General features: G+C 45.5%; 1 protein-coding gene across 4 annotated transcripts in view; it reads right to left on the bottom strand.

The window, feature by feature from the left end:
- Window positions 1-19575, bottom strand: part of DNAH14 (dynein axonemal heavy chain 14) — a 237921-nt gene that overhangs the window by 41203 nt on the left and 177143 nt on the right. For all 4 annotated transcript variants that reach the window (XM_068232854.1, XM_068232855.1, XM_068232856.1 and 1 more), the window contains 12 exons: window positions 16863-17044; window positions 16082-16190; window positions 15724-15849; window positions 12884-12978; window positions 12599-12758; window positions 12385-12516; window positions 10577-10672; window positions 9393-9533; window positions 7854-8069; window positions 5101-5331; window positions 3845-3966; window positions 468-712 (listed from right to left, as the gene is read on the bottom strand). In XM_068232854.1, the coding sequence (XP_068088955.1) occupies window positions 468-712; window positions 3845-3966; window positions 5101-5331; window positions 7854-8069; window positions 9393-9533; window positions 10577-10672; window positions 12385-12516; window positions 12599-12758; window positions 12884-12978; window positions 15724-15849; window positions 16082-16190; window positions 16863-17044 (1855 nt within the window). The remainder of the gene's footprint in view (window positions 1-467; window positions 713-3844; window positions 3967-5100; window positions 5332-7853; window positions 8070-9392; window positions 9534-10576; window positions 10673-12384; window positions 12517-12598; window positions 12759-12883; window positions 12979-15723; window positions 15850-16081; window positions 16191-16862; window positions 17045-19575) is intronic.

Genomic DNA, 19575 nt, shown 5'->3' with positions numbered 1-19575 from the left:
CAGAGGGGGACAACAGCGCAGTGACCACAGAGTACACTGCATATGAGGAAGTGAAATCATCGCTCATTTCCTTCATTTGAAGTGTGCCTTCTTTTTGGGTCGCTGATTCCGGTGATAACTTTAACAACAAACTGTACATGGTTTATTGCAAGCTTTTGAAATGTTGAGTTTCTTCTTCAGGTAATCTACAGAACTGGGGGGGGGGGCTCTTTTGCTACCTAAACTGGGGGGGGGGGGGCTACCTATAATGGTGGGGACACCTGGGCTACCTATACTGTGGGTGGCTACCTATGCTGGGAAGAAGTGCACCTTTGGCTACTACCCATACTGGAGGACTACCTATTTGGGGGAGGCAACTTTGGCTTCCTGTTATAATGGGAGAAGGGGGGGGGGGGGGGCAGAGACGCAAATTAAGTACCGCTTGGGGCCACAAAAACCTTAGCAGCACCCCTGTCTTCCGGTCTTACCTTCTGTTTTCTGCAGTAATGTGAGTGAGCGCTCCTCCAGCTCGTGCAGTGAGTACAGATCAGAGGAAATGTTCTCCTGCAGCTGGTTCCTCCGCACCTCTAGGTGGGGCTGCTCATGGGTCACCACGCTGGACAGCAGCTGGTCCTGCAGCCCTTTGAATGTGACGGTGAAGCTAATCAGAGTCACTGTGATGCAGACGGCTGGCAGGAAGTGTGGGCTCGGGTTCTGGGTGGACATGTAGAGTCTGGAACCAGAGATGGTAAAAGGACCATTATTCATCATTAACAAAACATTTTTTATTTCTTACAAAAGTCTGTCAGAAAGATGTAGGGCTAAGAAACACAATGTTCAGCCAAAATATTTGTATATGCCTAGTGATGTGTAGAGTGTACATCTTAAAAAAGTGTCCCCAAATGTGGGCCTGGATAAGGCAGATATTAGAATATCGGTAACATTACCGATAATCTACTATCACCTTACCTAACCTACCTCTCACACTGACCTCCCTTTATCTACTAATACTAACCTACACCCTACCTACACCTAACACTAACCTATCCCCTACCCTACGCCTGGCACTAACCCTCCCCATATCTACTCCTAATACTAATCTAATCCCTACCCTACACCTGACACTAACCCTCCCCCTATCTACTCCTAATATTAACCTACACCCTACCTACACCTAACACTAACCTAACCCCTACCCTATGCCTGGCACTAACCCTCCCCCTATCTACTCCATATACTAATCTATCCCTTTCCTATGCCTGACACTAACTATCCCCCTACCGCTGACTCCTAACAATAACCCTCCCCCTATCTACTCCCAATCCTAACCTTCACTATATCTACACCCAACACTAACCCTCCCCCATCCTACACTTAACACTAACCTACACCCTACCTACAATTAACACTAACCCTCCCCCTACCCTATGCCTAACATTATCCTACCCCCTACCCTACGCCTAACACTAACTCTCCCTCTACCCTACTCCTAACAGTAACCCTTCCCCCACCCACTACCCATCTACACACTCCAAACACTAACCCTCCACCTATCTACCCCGAACACTAACCCTACCCTACCTACTCTAACCTACCCTCTACCTACAACTAACACTAACCCTCCCCCTACCATACTCTTGACACTAACCCTGCCCCTGTCTACTCCTGACACTAACCCTCCCCCCACCTACATCTAACAATAACCTACACCCTGCCTAAACCTAACACTCACCCCTTCACCCCTGCCGAACAGTTAGCCGATGTTGGGTTCAACTACATGATAGCAGAAACCTATGCAGCCTATCACTTACTACATAACTGGTTCCACTTCAACTCCACTTAAACTCCTTTGCTGCAATTTGGAGTTCAGCTACATGGCACCCGAACTCCATGTAGAAACACTGCTATCATGAGGCTAAAATTACTGTTGTTATTATTATGAGAGAGCAGACTTCCTGTCTCTTATCAACACAGCTCTGACTACTTGTGCTGTGGTGATGGAACAGACCATGTTCAGCATAGGTAAACAGGAGAGAGATTAAAGCGGATCCGAGATGAAAAAGTAACAATAACAAGTAACTTGTCTATATATCTTATCTAAAGTTTAGATAGCATATCTAGCTGCAAACAGCTTCAAAAGTTTATGATTATTTATTGATGTGATATGAGGGCAGCCATGTTCTGTTTGTCACACTACACTAAGGCAAGCTGATAGCAACTCCAGCACTCAGCCTGTGTAGAAAATTTCACTCCCCCCTCCTTCTCCCTCCTCCCCTCTGCCTCTGTAATATCTGGCCAGTAACACCTCCTCCTCCTGCCCAGACTGAGCTCCCATAAGCCCTTGCTACCTGGGACTGAGTGCCAAGGCTCTCTGAAAAGCTGTGGGCAAAGCTTGTTTAGTTTATAGGGAATTAGAGTATTAAAACAAAAAAGTATTTGGCTTTAGGAATGCCCTATATATGAAAGGAACACAATTATGCAATGAGTAAAAGTTTATCTTGGATCCACTTTAACTGCTTTATGTACAGAACAGGAAAGAAGCTGTTCTATTAATAATTCAGATTCATATAGTGTGGAATGAGTAAAGCTGGCCATCGTCATATAGATTTTCACCCACTGTTCCAAAACAATCATTCCTTTCTAAAAGGCATGGATTCATAAGGAATCGATTCCTACCACACACACACACACCACATCAATTTTTAATAGATAAATAAAACCACAGGGCAATGCTATAGGCTGTTGATCTACTGCTGCTCCTGCCCCACCCTTGATCAAACCTAAACCTGTCCGATCAATACTTTTAAACGATTGAACATTTAAAGTAATCAATCCCTATCAGATTCGATCTGAGTGATCGAATCTGCAGGGAATTGAATGGAAAAATTAATTTGTCTATGGGCACCTTTACACTGGCTTTTATTTTAATCAGCGAATTGTTTTACTGCTTTCTGACAGCACTGTGGTACAGGATCAGCTTCGTGCTACTATGCAGGCTGTACACACACTTGAACAGTGTAGCTGTACTCGTACATGTATGGATGCACGGCCGCAAGAGACAAGGGGTTCCTGGCAGGCATCGGTGGGGTGGATGAGGAACGGAGAAGCCTCTACTTAGGTAAGTATCTAACTTTACTCTTTTTTTCCCACACAGGTTTGCTTTAAAGCGGCATTGTCCGCCATAAAATCAAATTCCATTTACCCACTGATCTGTTTATTATGAAGTCTACAGCCTGACCCTGCATTGCAAGCATTCTAATATAATCATAAAATCCAATATAATCATAAATGCTTCTGCTGTAATGAATCTTATCTCAGTCAGCCTGGCTCTATTCTGGTATATTGCCGGGGAGAGGGAAGCTTGCCATCTCCCCTCCCACATGCCTGCTTCTCACTGATTGGCTGAGGGCAGTTCAGTGTGACAGGAGGCTGAGAAGGGAAATACACCTCACCCCTCTGCTGCTGAAATATGATCTATGCAATGCTCACATGTATTTACAAAGCAAGCTAGATATGACAGTGCCCTTTCTACAGAGCTCAGTGGGGAGGAGGGCTTTCAATGAATACACCCCAGGCAGGAGAAAAAATGAGTAAGGGAGGAAATTACATCAGGATTGACTGCAGTCAGACGCAGTAAAGATGGAAAATACCTGAAACAGTTATCTCTTTACACTGAAAGTGGACAGTACAATACATACTGGTATGTTATGTAAGTAGAACAAGTATTTATCTACTTATATATGTGTGTATTTTTTTCATGGGATAGTATGGCTGTCCCTGCTGCTTTAAACCAGGGCCCTGTTTTAAGATATTATAACTTTACTAATGTTTACTATCATGTTAATTCAGCTACAATATAACTTACCTAAAATTCTGATTGTACTCAATTTCAGAGTCACCTAATCGTATAAAGTCCTGTCCGGCCCGAGAGTAGATTTCTTTTCCCAAAACAGACTTCAGACTCGGGTCCAAATCTTCCGAAACATCCTGATACAAACAAGGCATAGTGAGCAAGCTATAACATCATAATAATGAGAATGCTGCTCATCCTTTCACTGGAAATGCACTGACATCTTTGAAGAGCTTAGTAAATCAGGACCTTTGTGTTTTATTTCTTGAAGGGGTATGTTTGAAGTTATTCTGTCCCTTTATTTTTGCTATACAGACAATCTACTGTTGTCACGGCTTACAGTGCATAGCCCCGCCCCTTGCAGAAACACACCATGGTGCTTTCTCTATCCAAAATAGAGAAAGTGCCATGTGCAAGGGGGCAGGGCTATGTGCTGTAAGGCAGCGGACATGAAGCTCTAGAGATGATTCTGAAGAAAAAGACCCAGCAGGTAATTATAACTTTATATGAAAAGGCGATCCATTGAATGTTTAACTTTAGCATGAATAGGCTTTTAAAGAGTGCAGCGAAAATAACGTAATGAAAAAAGTGCTTAATTTTTATAATAATTATTTATAAATGATTTAGTCAGTGTTTGCCCATTGTAAAATCTTTCCTCTCGCTCTCCCTAATTTCCATTCTGAAATTTATCACATGGCGAAAACTTTACTGCTAACAGGTGATGTCTGTGGAAGGAGATGCTGTTTTTTGGCAGTTGGAAACAGCTGTTATTTCCCACAATGCAACAAGGCTCCCACAGTGTGATGTCAGTACCTAGGTGCTGACATCACACTGTGGGAGGGGTTTCACCACAATATCAGCCATACAGAGCCCACTGATGATCCGTTTGAGAAAAGGTAAAGATTTCTCATAGGAAACTGGGTATCAGCTACTGTTTAGGATGAAGTTCAATCCTTGGTTGTAGTTTCTCTTTAAAGTTTAAAGTGTACCTTAGGTGAAAATATTTGTTAAAGTTATAGCTACTTGCTTACTCTTTATGCTATCATACACTTTGTGGCCCCTTCTTGTTCCTGGAAACCGCGTAGCGCGGTGTTCCCTCAAGGCCTGTTTTTGACAGTGCGAGTCGGTCTCAAGTGGAGAGTGAAAGTATTAATCAGACTCTTTTCTTAGCAGTGTGGCAAATCTATGCGACCAAAATAAAAATGTTGCCTAAAATCAGCTTTAAATGCCAAAGGAAGGTCTGAGATGTGTTATGTGTGTGTAAAGAGAACCTGTAGCAGGATGGGTTCCCCAAGTCTGATGGCATTTTCCAAGGTCTTCATATAGCTGGGGTCAGAGGCTTGGACTTGGCGCAGTTTGTCACCCTCCATCTGGTGAATCCACTTATAGGCCTGACCGTGGGGGTCAATCAGTAGGGGCCAGCGCTGCCCGTTCTTCACCAGTATGGCATTCTCTGTGGAATACGGGTCAGGGGGAAGACCTTCATTCTGCCATCTGCGGACCTGCAATCGAAAGAGAGGAAATGATGTCATCATCGTCACTTAAATAATAGGTGTATGGTTAGAGCACTCCCAGACAGGTAGCTAAATCAACTCTTGAATTGTATATAAAAAGCTGAAATTCAGATGAATGAAGAAATAAATGTGAGCAGTAACAGGGGTGAGATGTGTACAATGTGGCTGCACAGGGTGTTCTAGAAAATAATTATAAACACACTATGAAGCTACAGTAACGCACAGCATACAATACATCACGTGATTTCCCCTTTCTTTGTCTTTAAGGTTATGGTCCCCATGATATCACCCATCTTACTTATTTTCACCAATGGTAATGCCCGAGAATGTATGCCCTATTGTTAAATATGGACAACACCAGATCTAATCAGCTAACTCACAGGTGCAAACAGCTGACTCCTCCTCCGCAAAGGGGGTAATCACCCCAAGGTTCCAGAGCCTGTATAGCCCCCCCCCCCCATCTTAACTGTTGCTTGCCAGGAGTCTCACCTGTGCTGGTGGACAAGTGAGACTCTACACTGCCAAAGCCTCTGCAGGGTCCCCAGGGGGCACAGTTAAGTTGGGAGGTAATTGGGAGGGAGGGTCAGCAGCCGGCTAAGGGGCCCAGGAGGGATATTTGGCTGCAACAAAGGACCTCTAATACTGCTTTTTGGTCAGGGGGTGTCTATTTGGGGGTCTTGCTTTAATTTTGCTCTTGTTGGCCCTGCTAGGCTGAGTATGTTGTGGCTCCCCTTTCATGTGCAGCAGCCCCTCCCATTCCATCTGCAGCCCCCTCTTCCATGTGTAACATCCATGTACAGCAGCCCTTCCCCCATTCCATGTGCAACCCCCTCTTCCATGTGTAACATGCATGTACAGCAGCCCTCCCCCCATTCCATGTGCAACCCCCTCTTCCATGTGTATCATCCATGTACAGCAGCTCTTCCCCCATTCCAGGTGCAGCCCACTCTTCCATGTGTAATATCAATGTACAGCAGCCCCTCCCATTCCACGTGCAGCCCCCTCTTCCCTGTGTAACATTCATGTACAGCAGCCCCTCCCATTCCATGTGCAGCCCCCTCTTCCCTGTGTAACATTCATGTACAGCAGCCCCTCCCATTCCATGTGCAGCCCCCTCTTCCATGTGTAACATCCATGTACAACAGCCTCCCTCCCGTTACATGTGCAGCCCCCTCTTCCATGTGTAACATCAATGTACAGCAGCCTCCCTCCCATTACATGTGCAGCCCCCTCTTCCATGTGTAACATCCATGTACAGCAGCCCCTCCCATTCCATGTGCAGCCCCCTCTTCCATGTGTATCATCCATGTACAGCAGCCCCTCCCATGCCATGTGCAGCCCCCTCTTCCATGTGTAACATGCATGTACAGCAGCCCCTCCCATTCCATGTGCAGCCCCCTCTTCCATGTGTATCATCCATGTACAGCAGCCTCTCCCATTCCATGTGCAGCCCCCTCTTCCATGTGTAACATCCATGTACAGCAGCGCCTCCCATTCCATGTGCAGCCCCCTCTTCCATGTGTAACATCCATGTACAGCAGCGCCTCCCATTCCATGTGCAGCCCTCTCTGCAATGCGTAACATCCATGTACAGTATCCCCTCTTCTTCATGCACAGCTCCGGTGGACACCAGTTTCCCTTTTTCATGTGTTAGTCCTCATTTTCAGCCTCCTCTTTCATTTGTAGCACCTCTCCTCTTTCATATTTGGGTGTCCACTTGATCTGCAGCCACCCAAGGCCCAGGACTTTGTGGCCTTTCCAGAAATCCGGCCCTGGTCCTCTCCCTAACCCCTGCCGGGATGGAGAAGAAATGACCGGGTCTCCACTTACATTTATGCAAAATATGCTTTCTTTCATTTATCGTATCACAACAAAAATGCACGAGGTTTCGGCAACAATGCCTTTCTTAAGGTCAGCACTTGTGGCCTTGTGGCTGAAACATTGTGCATTTTTTTCTATAATGTTAAATTAAAGAAAGCACATTTTGCATAAATCCAGATGGAGACTCGGTCATCGTTTCCACATTGCAGTGCATTCTTCACCCCTCGTTGGATCCCTCGTTGGATCCGGGTGTGGACTGGTTGACTCCCTGGTGAATGAAGTAAAGTAGTGTGAGCAGTGGGATTACCTGTTGAGTCTGACAGAAGAGACTTCTCAGCGAAGCCCACATGAGCATTAACAGCTTTGGGCCCGTCCTTCTTGATGACCACCAGGCTTTTTTGGAAAGATTTGGGTCGGGGCTAGTCAACCAGGCCCCTAGTCCCTGTCCAGGCCCTAATCCGCTGCTTAAGTTCCCTAATGTATGATCCAGCTATGGTAGCAGCTAAACACCAACATAGGGGCGTCTGGACGCACTAAACTAGCAAATGTGTGATGTAAAGGTAAACAGAGCCGCTGCCTACAGATCGGGTAAAAGCAGCATAAGGATAATGTATGTGTAGTGTGTTTAGCCTCAGGAGCTATAGGTGACATTATTATAAATATAAATAAATCTACATAGGATCCACTACCTCACTTGTCCCCGCCATCGCTCTGATGACTGAATAGTCTGCTGAGACTGGTATCTTATGGCGTTCACAAAGTCCCAACCACTGTTCCACCAGCTGCACCCGATACTCTGACGTGAACACACCACAGTACACGATGAAAGCAGCTGAAACGAGAACATCACCGATGATCCCCTCCAAGCGCAGGTCCAGCTTGTCCACTGACTCCTTCCAGCGCACCTGAGTGTGAGGACATGAGGACAGAGTCATTAGGTGTGAGGACAGAGTCATTAGGTCTGAAGCATTTTTTAAGCTAGACGAGCGGATAGGTGGAGAGATCCCAGCAGTCGAGAAGCGAGAGCTGCTGAGTAATTTCTACTGCATGCTCCGCCCATTTACAACTCTGCATGGGTAGGGTGGGGGCACATCTACCTATACGGGGCATAAGTACTGCCTAATACTAGGGGGACATCTGCTTCCTATACTGTGGGGGAGGGGAACATCTGCTACTCATACTGGGGAGGGGTTGATGCCTCATACTAGGGGCATATCTGCTACTTATACTGGGGAGGAAGATGCCTCATACGTGGGGAACATCCCCTGCCTGTACTGACAGGCTGCCTAATACTGGGGGCACACTGCTATCTATACTGGTGAGGGGCTGCCTAATACTGGGGGCACACTACTATCTATACTGGTTGTGGGCTGCCTAATACTAGGGGCACATCTGCTGCCTGTACAGGTGGGGTGGCTGCCTAATACATCTGCTAACTATACGGGGAGGGGGGTACTTATTACTGGAAGCACATCTGGCTATGTACTGTATACTTTGGGGAGAGGGCACACCTGTGACCTAAACTACAGTGACCAGATTTTTCTTGGCTCCACCAAGATGTCAATCCATGACATGACTATGTACTGTGTAAAGTGCTGCCTTAGACGCCAGTGCTCTAGAAATACATAATAATATCGTAGGACATTAGACTAGGACTATGGTGGGATTAGATTGTGCACAAAATCTGAAGAAGCTGCTGATGCCACAGTATTAGCATGCCATTTAATAATCATGAGCCCGAAAATGCCAAATGCTGCAACAATAACCCCAAAGTAGCAAATGCAGTCTCTATGCCCATCAAATAATAACTGCAGTAACCCTTACCTCTGACACATGAATTGCAATAATCGTTACCTCTGACAAATGAAATGCAACTACTGTTACCTCTGACACATGAAATGAAGCAGAAAACGATTACTTTGACTCCGCAAAAACTGTAATTGAGGCAAACATTACCTCATGCGGCCACAGGATCCCACAGCTGGGACATGCGGCAACCAAAAGTGGGACATAACCCGGGACACATTGCAGCCTGGGACAGGCCAGGCAGCACACTTACAAACTATACAGTTGCTCCTAGCATTGCCCACTCTGAAAGAAAAAGTTATATATACAGTTCACCTTTAAACCAATCACATGGATTAGTGTAGCTGAACATATCAAACAGGTAAACAAGAACATATCAAACAGGTAAACAAAGAAAGACGTTTAAAAGTCCCGCGTGTCACCTTCTCCTCGCCCAGCGCTGTAATCAGCACCGACGCCCTCGCCAGCCGCTTGGTTGTCAGCTGCCTCCGGTGTGCCAGCTGGTCTTTCTCGGCTGTGCTGTCATTGTACTGTTTCTCCAACAACTGCTGATGCTCTTCCACCTGAAATACACAATGATATCATCACATCAGAAAGACACACTATAAAACACAGCTGTACAGAGTGCTTGTGTTTGGACAGCACCCCAGTTTTCTTCAAGTTCGATGTGCCAGGCTAATGGAAATAGAGCACTTCTATTTCCCAAGTCACATCAACAGCTGTAGTCGGCACCATCTATATATAAGCTCTTTTATTGATTAAAAAAGACACATGACGGCAAACAGCAACGTTTCGGAGGACAACCTCCTTTCTCAAGCTCTATCAGTGTCTCACTGATAGAGCTTGAGAAAGGAGGGTGTCCTCCGAAACGTTGCTGTTTGCCGTCATGTGTCTTTTTTAAATCAATAAAAGAGCTTATATATAGATGGTGCCGACTATAGCTGTACAGAGTAATCACACTTACTGTATACCACAGTGCCACCTGCTGCCTTCAAGTGGTGAATAAAAGAGATACTGAGAATCTCCCATGAGGGGATGGACTAGTCTAAAATCTGTCAACTTTTTACTACCTACTGTGAGCGACAGCAACATAAGGACAAGTAATATAAAGTGTATTTTACTCAGGGAGAAATGTAGATTTAATATGTATGATTTTAATTTTCGCAATTGTTCGCAATAGTGGGCCTTTAACCGCTTCTGGACCAGCAGTCTCTGGCCCCTTAAGGACCAGAGACTTTTTGGTCTGAAGACGGGGCTTACCAACATCACGCCGCATGGACCCATCTCTCTCACCGATCGCGCCGCTCTCCCATCAGTATGACAGGAGAGCTCTGTGACTGTGAGCTGGTCAGGATGATTTAATGCTGAGATCCCCATTCATTTATCAATAAAGAAAGAGCCTAGCATGCTTCCTGTGGAGGCTGAAACAGGAAGCCGAATTACGACATGGTCATATGATCATAATTAGCCAACCAGAGTCTTGCAAAAACAAACTACAAATTTCTCCATTAATACTCCTCCATAAAAATCTCCTCAGGGTGAATTTCTGTGGAACAAATTGATCTTCGCTGAAGTATCCTGCGGAATGAAGATGGAGCATTCTTACCAGAGACAAATTGGCCTGTTTCTGCCGGAGCCTGTCCTGTGCCAGCTTCAGGGCCTCCTGGGCTTCTGCCACGCGGTGCTGTTTTGGTATCACCGTCTGTAATAAAACAGAGGGAGTAAACTTTCCAATTTTAGTTCATTTGTTTCCAATAAAATACAATGATAAACAACATAACTATCTACTGTCAGTGTGAGGTAAAGCCTCATATGAGGACTGGGGTCAGAATTCCATCTCTCCACAAGCAACGATTCTGGAGCCTTGCCATGGGTTTGATTGCTATGCAGTGGCGAAAGGAGGGCGGATGGTGTGGTGCACAACATACAACACACACCTATGGCTTAATGTGGGATTATACTCTGAACACTAAAATGTCAATAACTACTCTTAAGTACATAAAAGAATGTTTGAAAACATTCCCACACATTCCCTGTGTGTAAAAATGTTTTGTTTTTTCATTGCAGAGAGCAGTACAGGCTTGCTTATCTCTGGCTAATCGGCAAATGTAATCATTGCTAACAAGAATCTATCTATGCCTGTGCCTTCACTCAAACTGTTGCCAGGATGATGTGTCTGTTAAACAGAGAGAGGGAGGAGAATCAAGACACAGGCACACAGTGTCTCCTGGCCAGCAATGATTACATTTGAAATTAGCCAGAGATAAGCAAGCCTGTACTGCTCTCTGCAGTGAAAGTAAAAACATTTAAGCTGGCCATACACTGGACCAATTTGCTGCCATTTCGACAGCAGATTCGATCACTGGGATCGAATCTGCTGCCAATCGTTCGCGCTAAACGCACCCGCCGATCCGATTTCCTCCGTCGATCGCGCCGTGCGGTAAATTACTGTCGATCGCCCGCGGGTAGGGAGCGCGTCGCTAGCGGCGGCCGATCCGATACAGGTATACATTACCTGACGCTGGCTCCCGGGCATCTTCTCCGCGCTGCACCGCTCTGTTCCTGCTCCATCCCAGCGTATATTAACTTCCTGTGTTACTCCAGTGACCAGGAAGTTCAAAGAGAGGGTGCTCTATTTGAACTTCCTGGTCACGGAGTGACACAGTGTACGCTGGGATGCGGTACGGTGCAGCGCGGAGAAGAGGACCCGGAGCCAGCTTCAGGTAATGTATACGGGGGGGGGGGGACAGGCGGCAGGAGCAGCTCAACAGATTGTGATCGGTTTCAGGCTGAAATCAATTCACAATCTGTTTGCAGTGAAGGCAGCCATACGATCCCTCTCTGATCAGATTCGATCAGATAGGGATCTGACAGTTAGTCGATCTAATGGCAAATCGACCAGTGTATGGCTACCTTTACACACAGGAAACACTTTCATATGTTCTTTTATGTATCTAAGAGTAATTACTGAAATGTTAGTTTTGTGAGTATAATCCCTTTAATAAGGTGCCCACTGATGATACAATCTTGAGTGTACCATCTTACCACTTCTATGTAATATAAACAACTACCTACAGTATCCATTCAAAGTATATTCACTCTTTTACCATTCTACTACATGAATTTGGAAAGATTGTACAATTAATATTGTATCATTAGTGGGCACCAGCCCTCATTTGTGAGTGTGACTCATGTGGCTTTTGTTTCTACTGTAACTATAACACATAAAGCTCATAAATAATGATACAGTAAGTTTAGCACCTCAGAATTTAAAATCGGTTTGCTTTTATCTTAGTTTACAAATTGTGTCTCCAGCCACTGCCACTCCCAACAGATGCTGTACAGAGAAACCCCTTTCACAGGAAGTGTATATCCTGAACAACCAGCAATGGCTCTTCCTTGCAGACCACCTACCTTGTGGACCTCATGGTAGTGCTCTAGAGCCAGCACCCACTGGCACAGGGACCGGCAGGCTGTGGACACTAAACCGACTTTCTGTGGATTAAAGTCTGGGATGCTGGTATATTTCTTCAAATGATGAAATATCTGAAAGAGATAAAACCAAGCTGTGTCAGTAAAGCAAACTTGTCTACTGGCTGCCCTTTGAAACTGGGGAGTGGCTTCCTACCTTCTCTGGCACACTGTCCTTGTCCAGGCCGACCAGTTTCTTGAGGAATCCTGGGTCTCCTAGGAGAAGTTTAGCAGTTGGCCAATCAGGTTTCTTCTGCAGTAGGACGCATACTGCGTTCATGACGGTAAGCACCAGGAAGGGTGGATTGGTGTAAACTCTGCAGGACAATTTCCCAGTTAATCTCTTGCAGTTACACTTTCTTGCTGTGAAGCACTATTCATAACTCCTCCTCAGAAGGTCTCATCAACCAGAACAGGAGTCCATGTTTATAACTGAACTTACTTGACTTCTGAGATGTCAGACTTGTCCAGGGAGTCCAAAGCAGAGACGGCCTCCGCCAGGGCGGGCAGAACCTCGCTGAGCTCTCGCTGGGCTTGCTGCAGATAAACACAGGAAAAGGAAATGATGTTTGCAACTTGTAGATGAGTATACAGTGTATATGTTTGCTGAATTACAAAACAAAAGTCTGCCACTCTAAACCAGAAGGTATTTGTGATAATTCAGGTTAGAGTGAGCATTTGAGGTCTCCCACGATGCATTACTGCTGAGTATGCAAATCATCCTTTGTTGTCCCTGTAAGCTAGTCACACCTCCAGAACCGCTGGAATGCAATGATGTGTCAGCTTGTTAATTGTACAGAGCCACAATAATCCAACGTGCATACAGACTGTTTCGGATTGGTTGATTCTCATCAGTGAATGGCATGGATTGATGAACCAAAGCAAGCATATGGTGACCCAAAACGCCAAGGAGTGTGTAAGGGGCTAACAAAGGACCAAAAAGCCCTCTTACGAAAATACTATGCAAAATAAGTTTGCCTTCTTATAACAGAAGGTATTTGCGATAATTCAGATTGGAGTGAGCACTCTGATAATGATTAGCACCAAAAGTTATTGACACGGCCTTGCATTAATAATGGTGAGTGACACTGGGCCGACTCACAAGCTGATATTGGGCTGATTTTAGACCTTTCAGCAGTGTAGAAGTTATAACTAGTACAGTGCTGAAAGGTCTAAAGTTGGCTAGTGGACATTATTCAGCCTGCGTGGGGCTACAAGAACCAGCAGAGATCCACTTGGTTTATTATACAGTTCCTATTGTATAAGTTGAAGGTACACCAAAATAAACCACGTAGATCTCTGCTGGTTGTTGTAGTTCCATGCAAGCTGAATAATTTGAACAGGCCAACTTTAGACCTTTCAGCAGTGTACTAGTTATGGAACATGAGGCCCTCAGTAGTGCTTGGCCCACCCGTTCACATCCAACACATTAAGAGCTATAATTACAAGCAGCAGCCCCGGTAGCGTACAGGTATATCTCAATGCTGCTGACTCTGCTGGCGGAGTGCGGGACTAGTCTGGTGGAGGCTCTGAACAAGGCTGTGCACTGCGAAGTCTGCATAGTGCAGTACAGCCTGGGTTGCACTCATGACGCCGCTCTAGAGAGCCCCACAGGGGAAGAGATGGAGGGTTTTTGCAGTGCTCGGCAGGCTGGGCTGTACCAACTTGCAACTACAACGAAAGGGGGGGGGGAGAGCATAATGGTGGGTTAACCCCACCCGCTATCTATCAGAGCCTCACTCAAATGGCTAAAGAGCCACATATGGCTCTAGAGCCACAGATTCAGACCCCCAGTGCCTAGACTGTACAGTTAAGTGACAAGACAATATACTCTGTACAGTGCTGTGGAAGATGTGGATATTATACAAAAAAATTTTTATAATAATAAAAAAACTTTACAAATGCCAAACTGTAATCTTCTCTCCTAACAAAGGCTTCTTACTAATCAATCGTCAACTTCCTATGTTTAAGGACAAGTGAAGTGAGAGGTACCTTATATACTCGCAAAAAAGCCTAATTTTTCTGCACAAAAAATGCGCTGAAAAGTTACCCCCTTGGCTTATATGTGAGTCAGTGGAGCAGAACTGATGGTGAAGCGTAAGAATCATGCACTAGTGATACTGCTCTTGCCAGCTGGCTGTGCCCCCATCCACTGCAACATGTTGTGCAGCGTGCGCTGCTCAAGACAACCTTTGTCCCCTGGCTTGTGGAGCAGAGCCTGCAAGCAGCATTGTCAGCTGTTCAATGATCGGGGATTCTTCCTGTGTGGCAATTAATGTGTCTCATATCTATGACGCCATCTAGTAGTGTCTTCAGACACAGCTGTATCATCCTTGGGGCACATCTAGCTATGAGGAAGGGGACTGACTTGTACTGAGGGCATATCTGGCTACAATGGAGAGGGTTATACTGGGGAGGGGGCTTATATGGGAGTCAATCACTTTTTCCTGCTTTCTGAGAAATTGGGTGCCTCGGCTTATACGTGGGTCGGCTTATATTCGAGTATATACGGTACATGGAGGCTGCCATATTTATTTCCTTTTAAACAATACCAGTTGCCTGGCAGTCCTGCTGATCTCCTTGGGTGCAGGAGTGTCTGAATCACACCAGAAACAAGCATGCAGCTAGTCTTGTCAGATCTGACAATAATGTCAGAAACACCTGATCTGCTGCATGCTTGTTCAGGGTCTATGGCTAAAAGTATTAAAGGCAGAGGATCAGCGGGATAGCCAGGCAGCTGGTATTACTTAAAGGGAACCTAAACTGAGAAGGATATGGATGTTTCCTTTTAAACAACACTAGTTGCCTGGCAGTCCTGCTGATCTCTTTGGCTGCAGCAGTGGCTGAATCACAACCTCAAACAAGCATGCAGCTAATCCAGTCTGACTTCAGTCAGAGCACCTGATCTGCATGCTTGTTCAGGGGCTGTGGCTAAAAGTTTTAGAGACACAGGATCAGCAGGAGAGTCAGGGAACTGGTATTATTTTAAAATGAAAAATCCATATCCTTCTCAGTTTAGGTTCCCTTTAAAAGGAAATGAATATGGCAGCCTCAATATAACGTTAACTACAGTTATCCTTTAAGTACATTGTGATACTTGCCCCCCCCCCACCTTCCCCCTGAGCCCCATTAAAAGGTCTTTCTTGACATCTAGACACAATCAAAGTCACTTCCAGTGACACAAAACCGATATCTGCACACAGCTCTACCAGCATAAAGACCTCCTCGTCTGTACCGGTCCTCTATCTGCTGTGTGACAAACTACACAGAAACCAATGTTACCTGTGCATATTCTTCCACAATCCTGGTCTCCTGCGCCATCACTTCCTCTTCCTGCTTCACAATGGCTCTCACCTGCTCCACCACCACCGAATCCCTTTGCAGTTTGGCCATCAACTCTTCTATTTCCTAAAGGAGGACACAAATCCTGAACAATTACAAACAGGCAAGAACAGTCTGATGAACAACAGCATCAGACAGCCACAGGGAATTCTGCTGAGGCCCATAAAAGAGCATTGCTGGATCATACATAAGGCCACTTAGGTATGTGTTTAGGACTTGGCACAGGTCCAGGGACCTGCCTGGCATTTTTATGACTGTTGACCTTTGAGATGGTTGGCCTAGTAGGCCATTTGCTTACCTTGGATTTTTCCTCTATCTGTGGTCCAAGAGCCACCAGCTCGTGCTGCATGACCTCAATGGAGGAGGACGCCTCCAGCAGCTTGGAGAGCCCAGTGTAAAAACGATTTCTAAGAGACATGAGACAATGGAAGTGAATGCAACCACTCTTCTGCCTCAGCGGGTATTTATAAACTTTGCTGCAACATTTTGCAGCACAAGCTTTCAGTGGTGTGGTGTGTCCAGAAGAATGAGAAAGGTTCTTCTTAGTACTTCAAAAGCAAAGGAAGACACGGCACTCAGGAGCTGTGTGCAGCAACAAGCTGTATTTGGAGCAGACGATATCACAACATGTTTCGGGTGGAGCCCTTCCTCAGGTGCAGTACTTAGTATTTCAATAAGGCCATTTTACATCTAATATTTGCGTTGCGGTGGGTATGCGACACCCCTTGCCCCGCCCCTTGTCCAGTGATGTACTCCCTGCTGGACAGGAAGTACGTCACTGGGATTCCTGGGGTCCACAGCCCCCCTCCCCCCATATGGTGTATTCCCGGTGGTCGTACTGTGCATGCAAGCCAATAGCTGAACACTTAACCCTCTCCATATCACTTGCGCTGCTTACCAAAGTCCTTGCACCAAAAACTACCTCCCTGGCTCTTCACAGCCACAATTAACATTGCAATCTATGGGATAGCTGATAAGCGCCAGTTGCCACAGCGCCAAAATGAACTGCTTCAGTCTAGTCCCTCCCACCCACTTTGAAACTCAGCTTTAGAAGATTGGACTTATTCCCAACTTGTTACCTGTCCGTGGTCAGCTTCTGCCTCTTGGTCTGCAGAATGTTTGAGAAGGTGTTCATGAAGCTCAGGTAACTCTGCGGGGTGACATAGTAATGTCTTCTGCTCTCTTTCAGATACTGATCTGCTTTGCTGGAGACGCTCTTGTGAATATCCACACAGACCTGAGCAATCCCATCCTGCAGAGCCTGCAGAGGAAGCAACAAAATAAAACTGCTTACTGGAGGATTCCTCCTCACTAGGAACTCAGTGATGGCACCAAACTTGTGATTTTATTATTAGGCGCACGCACCTCTCTCCAGACTGTTACAGTAAAATCTTGGCACCAGAGTTCCTAGCTCCTCCCACCTATCGTGGCCATTTTAGGGGGAATTCCATAATCTTATGTTAGGCTACGTACACACGGCCAAGTTTGGTTGCCTTAATTGTTAAAGGACCACAATTGCGAAAATCTTAAAATTTAAAATGCATTTAAAGACATACTGTACAAATAAGAAGTACATTTCTTGCAGAGTAAAATGAGCAATAAATTACTTTTCTCCTTTGTTGATGTCACTTACAGCAGGTAGTAGAAATCTGACAGAACCGACAGGTTTTGGACTAGCCCTTCTCCTCATGGGGGATTCTCATGGTTTTGTTTAATTTCAAAAGCATTTAGGCTGGTTTCACAGTGGGACGTTACAGGCGCACGTTAGAGCAGCCTGTAACGCACCCCAACGCACAGCAATGAAAAATCAATGGGCTGTCCACAGTGCCCACGTTGCGTTACATTGTAACGCAGCACGTCTACATAGCGTACTGCATGCAGTACTTTACACGCGGCTAAGCCGTGTTAGACTGTTTGCACATGCTCAGTAGGTTTTTTTTTTTCATTTTATGGGCGGAGAGGAGGCGGGGAGAGGCCGCTACGTAGCCAGGCACATGGCTACTTATTATTCACTGCACTTGCAGTGTTTACATCCTGGAGCGGCTGCGGATTGGCTGGAGGGACCACGTGATGCGGAGAGCTCCGCTCACGTGGTCTCCGCAGTGCCTCCGACAGAGCAGGCGCACCAAGAGCTGCTTGTAACGCGGCTCTTGGTAGCGTCCTGCTCCAACACCACCAGGCGTTGCGTTAGGGGCACGTTATGTGCCCTATAACGTCCCCTAAATGCAGCGCCTAAGCGATCATAATCCCCTTTGCTCTGTCCAACTGGCAAAAAAGGTGTGCAGTGAGCAAGGAGGCTGGCCAGCATCTTTGTAAAAATCTTTTTCAAGGAGTGTCTTTATAAAGAATAAAGGCCATGCTGAGAATCCCCTATGGAGAAATGGACTAGCCCAAAACCTGTTGATAATGTCAGATTTCTGCTACCTGCTGTGATAGCAACATAGGAGAAAAGTAATTCATGGCTCATTTTACTCTGGAAGAAATGTACTTCTTATTTGTATATGTTTACATGTATTTTAAATTTTATGATTTTCGCAATAGTGGTCCTTTAATAGATCGCTAAGGGGAATGCTATGCAGAGAAGTATGTGCTGTTCTATGGAGCAAGGAGGAGGTTTGACAGGTGGAAAAAAGAGCCAAGACTAATTGACACTTTTATAGCCCTGCCGAACAGTACTGTGGACTTAAAGAGAAACTCCAACCTATAATTGAACTTTATCCCAATCAGTAGCTGATACCCCCTTTTACCTCCCCACAAGAAACCCCTCCCACAAGAAGCTCTGAGTACCGCGGTACTCTGGGCAAACTGCCACAATGTAACAATATTCACAGACAGGAATTAGCTGTTTACAGCTGTCTCTAACAGCCAAAACAGCTAGGAGCAGCTACATAACCTGCCCACAGTAAAAATGTCACCATGTAATAAATGTCAGAATGTAAATCGGGGAGAGGAAAGATTTTACAATGAGCAAACACTGACTAAATCATTTATACATAATTATAGTAAAAAATTAAGCACTTTTTTATTACATTATTTTCACTGGAGTTCCTCTTTAAGAGATAAGATGAGACAGCACAAGGACAAGCTACAATACTACGCTTATTTCAGCATGCAAATAACAGAAAGCTTCCCATTTTTGATAAGATAAAGACACTGTGACCAGAAGGTAATGGATCTCTGCCCAACCCTCCCCCTTCCGCTCCAGCAGGGAGGGAACATTGACACTGAGCTGGGCTGGAAAAAAAAAAAACAAGAAAAGGGCAGAATTGATGCCACTTTTGGCATCGCAGAGAAAGGGCCTGATTCACAAAGCGGTGCAAACACTTTGCACTTCAGTGAAAAGCCCTTTATCACGTGATAAGAAGAAACTCATGCGAAATTCCCGCGTGCAAGGTTTTGCGCGCACAGCCGCGCGAAAGCGCCCATTAAGCCCTATGGGCGCTGCGCGCGGAATCGCGGGACTTTGCGCACGATAACCAGCACAAAGCGGTGCTAACTCAGCGGTGCAAAGGTTATCACGCCTAAAGTCTTTTAGGCGTGATAACTGAGTTATCACCGCTTTGTGAATCAGGCCCAAAGAATGGAGTTGGAAACCATCATAAATATTATTTTCATATCGCAATTCTCCTAAATCACTGAACACTAAAAATAACAGTACAGGTAAGCTAAATAAGCAATTTCTTATATTTCTTATTGGATGAATTTGTTTTATCTCTTCAGCTAATATGGAATTTCATCCCACTTTAAATAATGATAAAGTAACTGTAAAAATTTGGCGATTCCACATTAAAA

This window comes from Hyperolius riggenbachi, chromosome 4, assembly GCF_040937935.1.
Source record: "Hyperolius riggenbachi isolate aHypRig1 chromosome 4, aHypRig1.pri, whole genome shotgun sequence".
NCBI classification, from domain to species: Eukaryota; Metazoa; Chordata; class Amphibia; order Anura; family Hyperoliidae; genus Hyperolius; species Hyperolius riggenbachi.
Note: the sequence above shows the minus strand (reverse complement) of the source record. Positions and strands in the feature narration are given on the sequence as shown.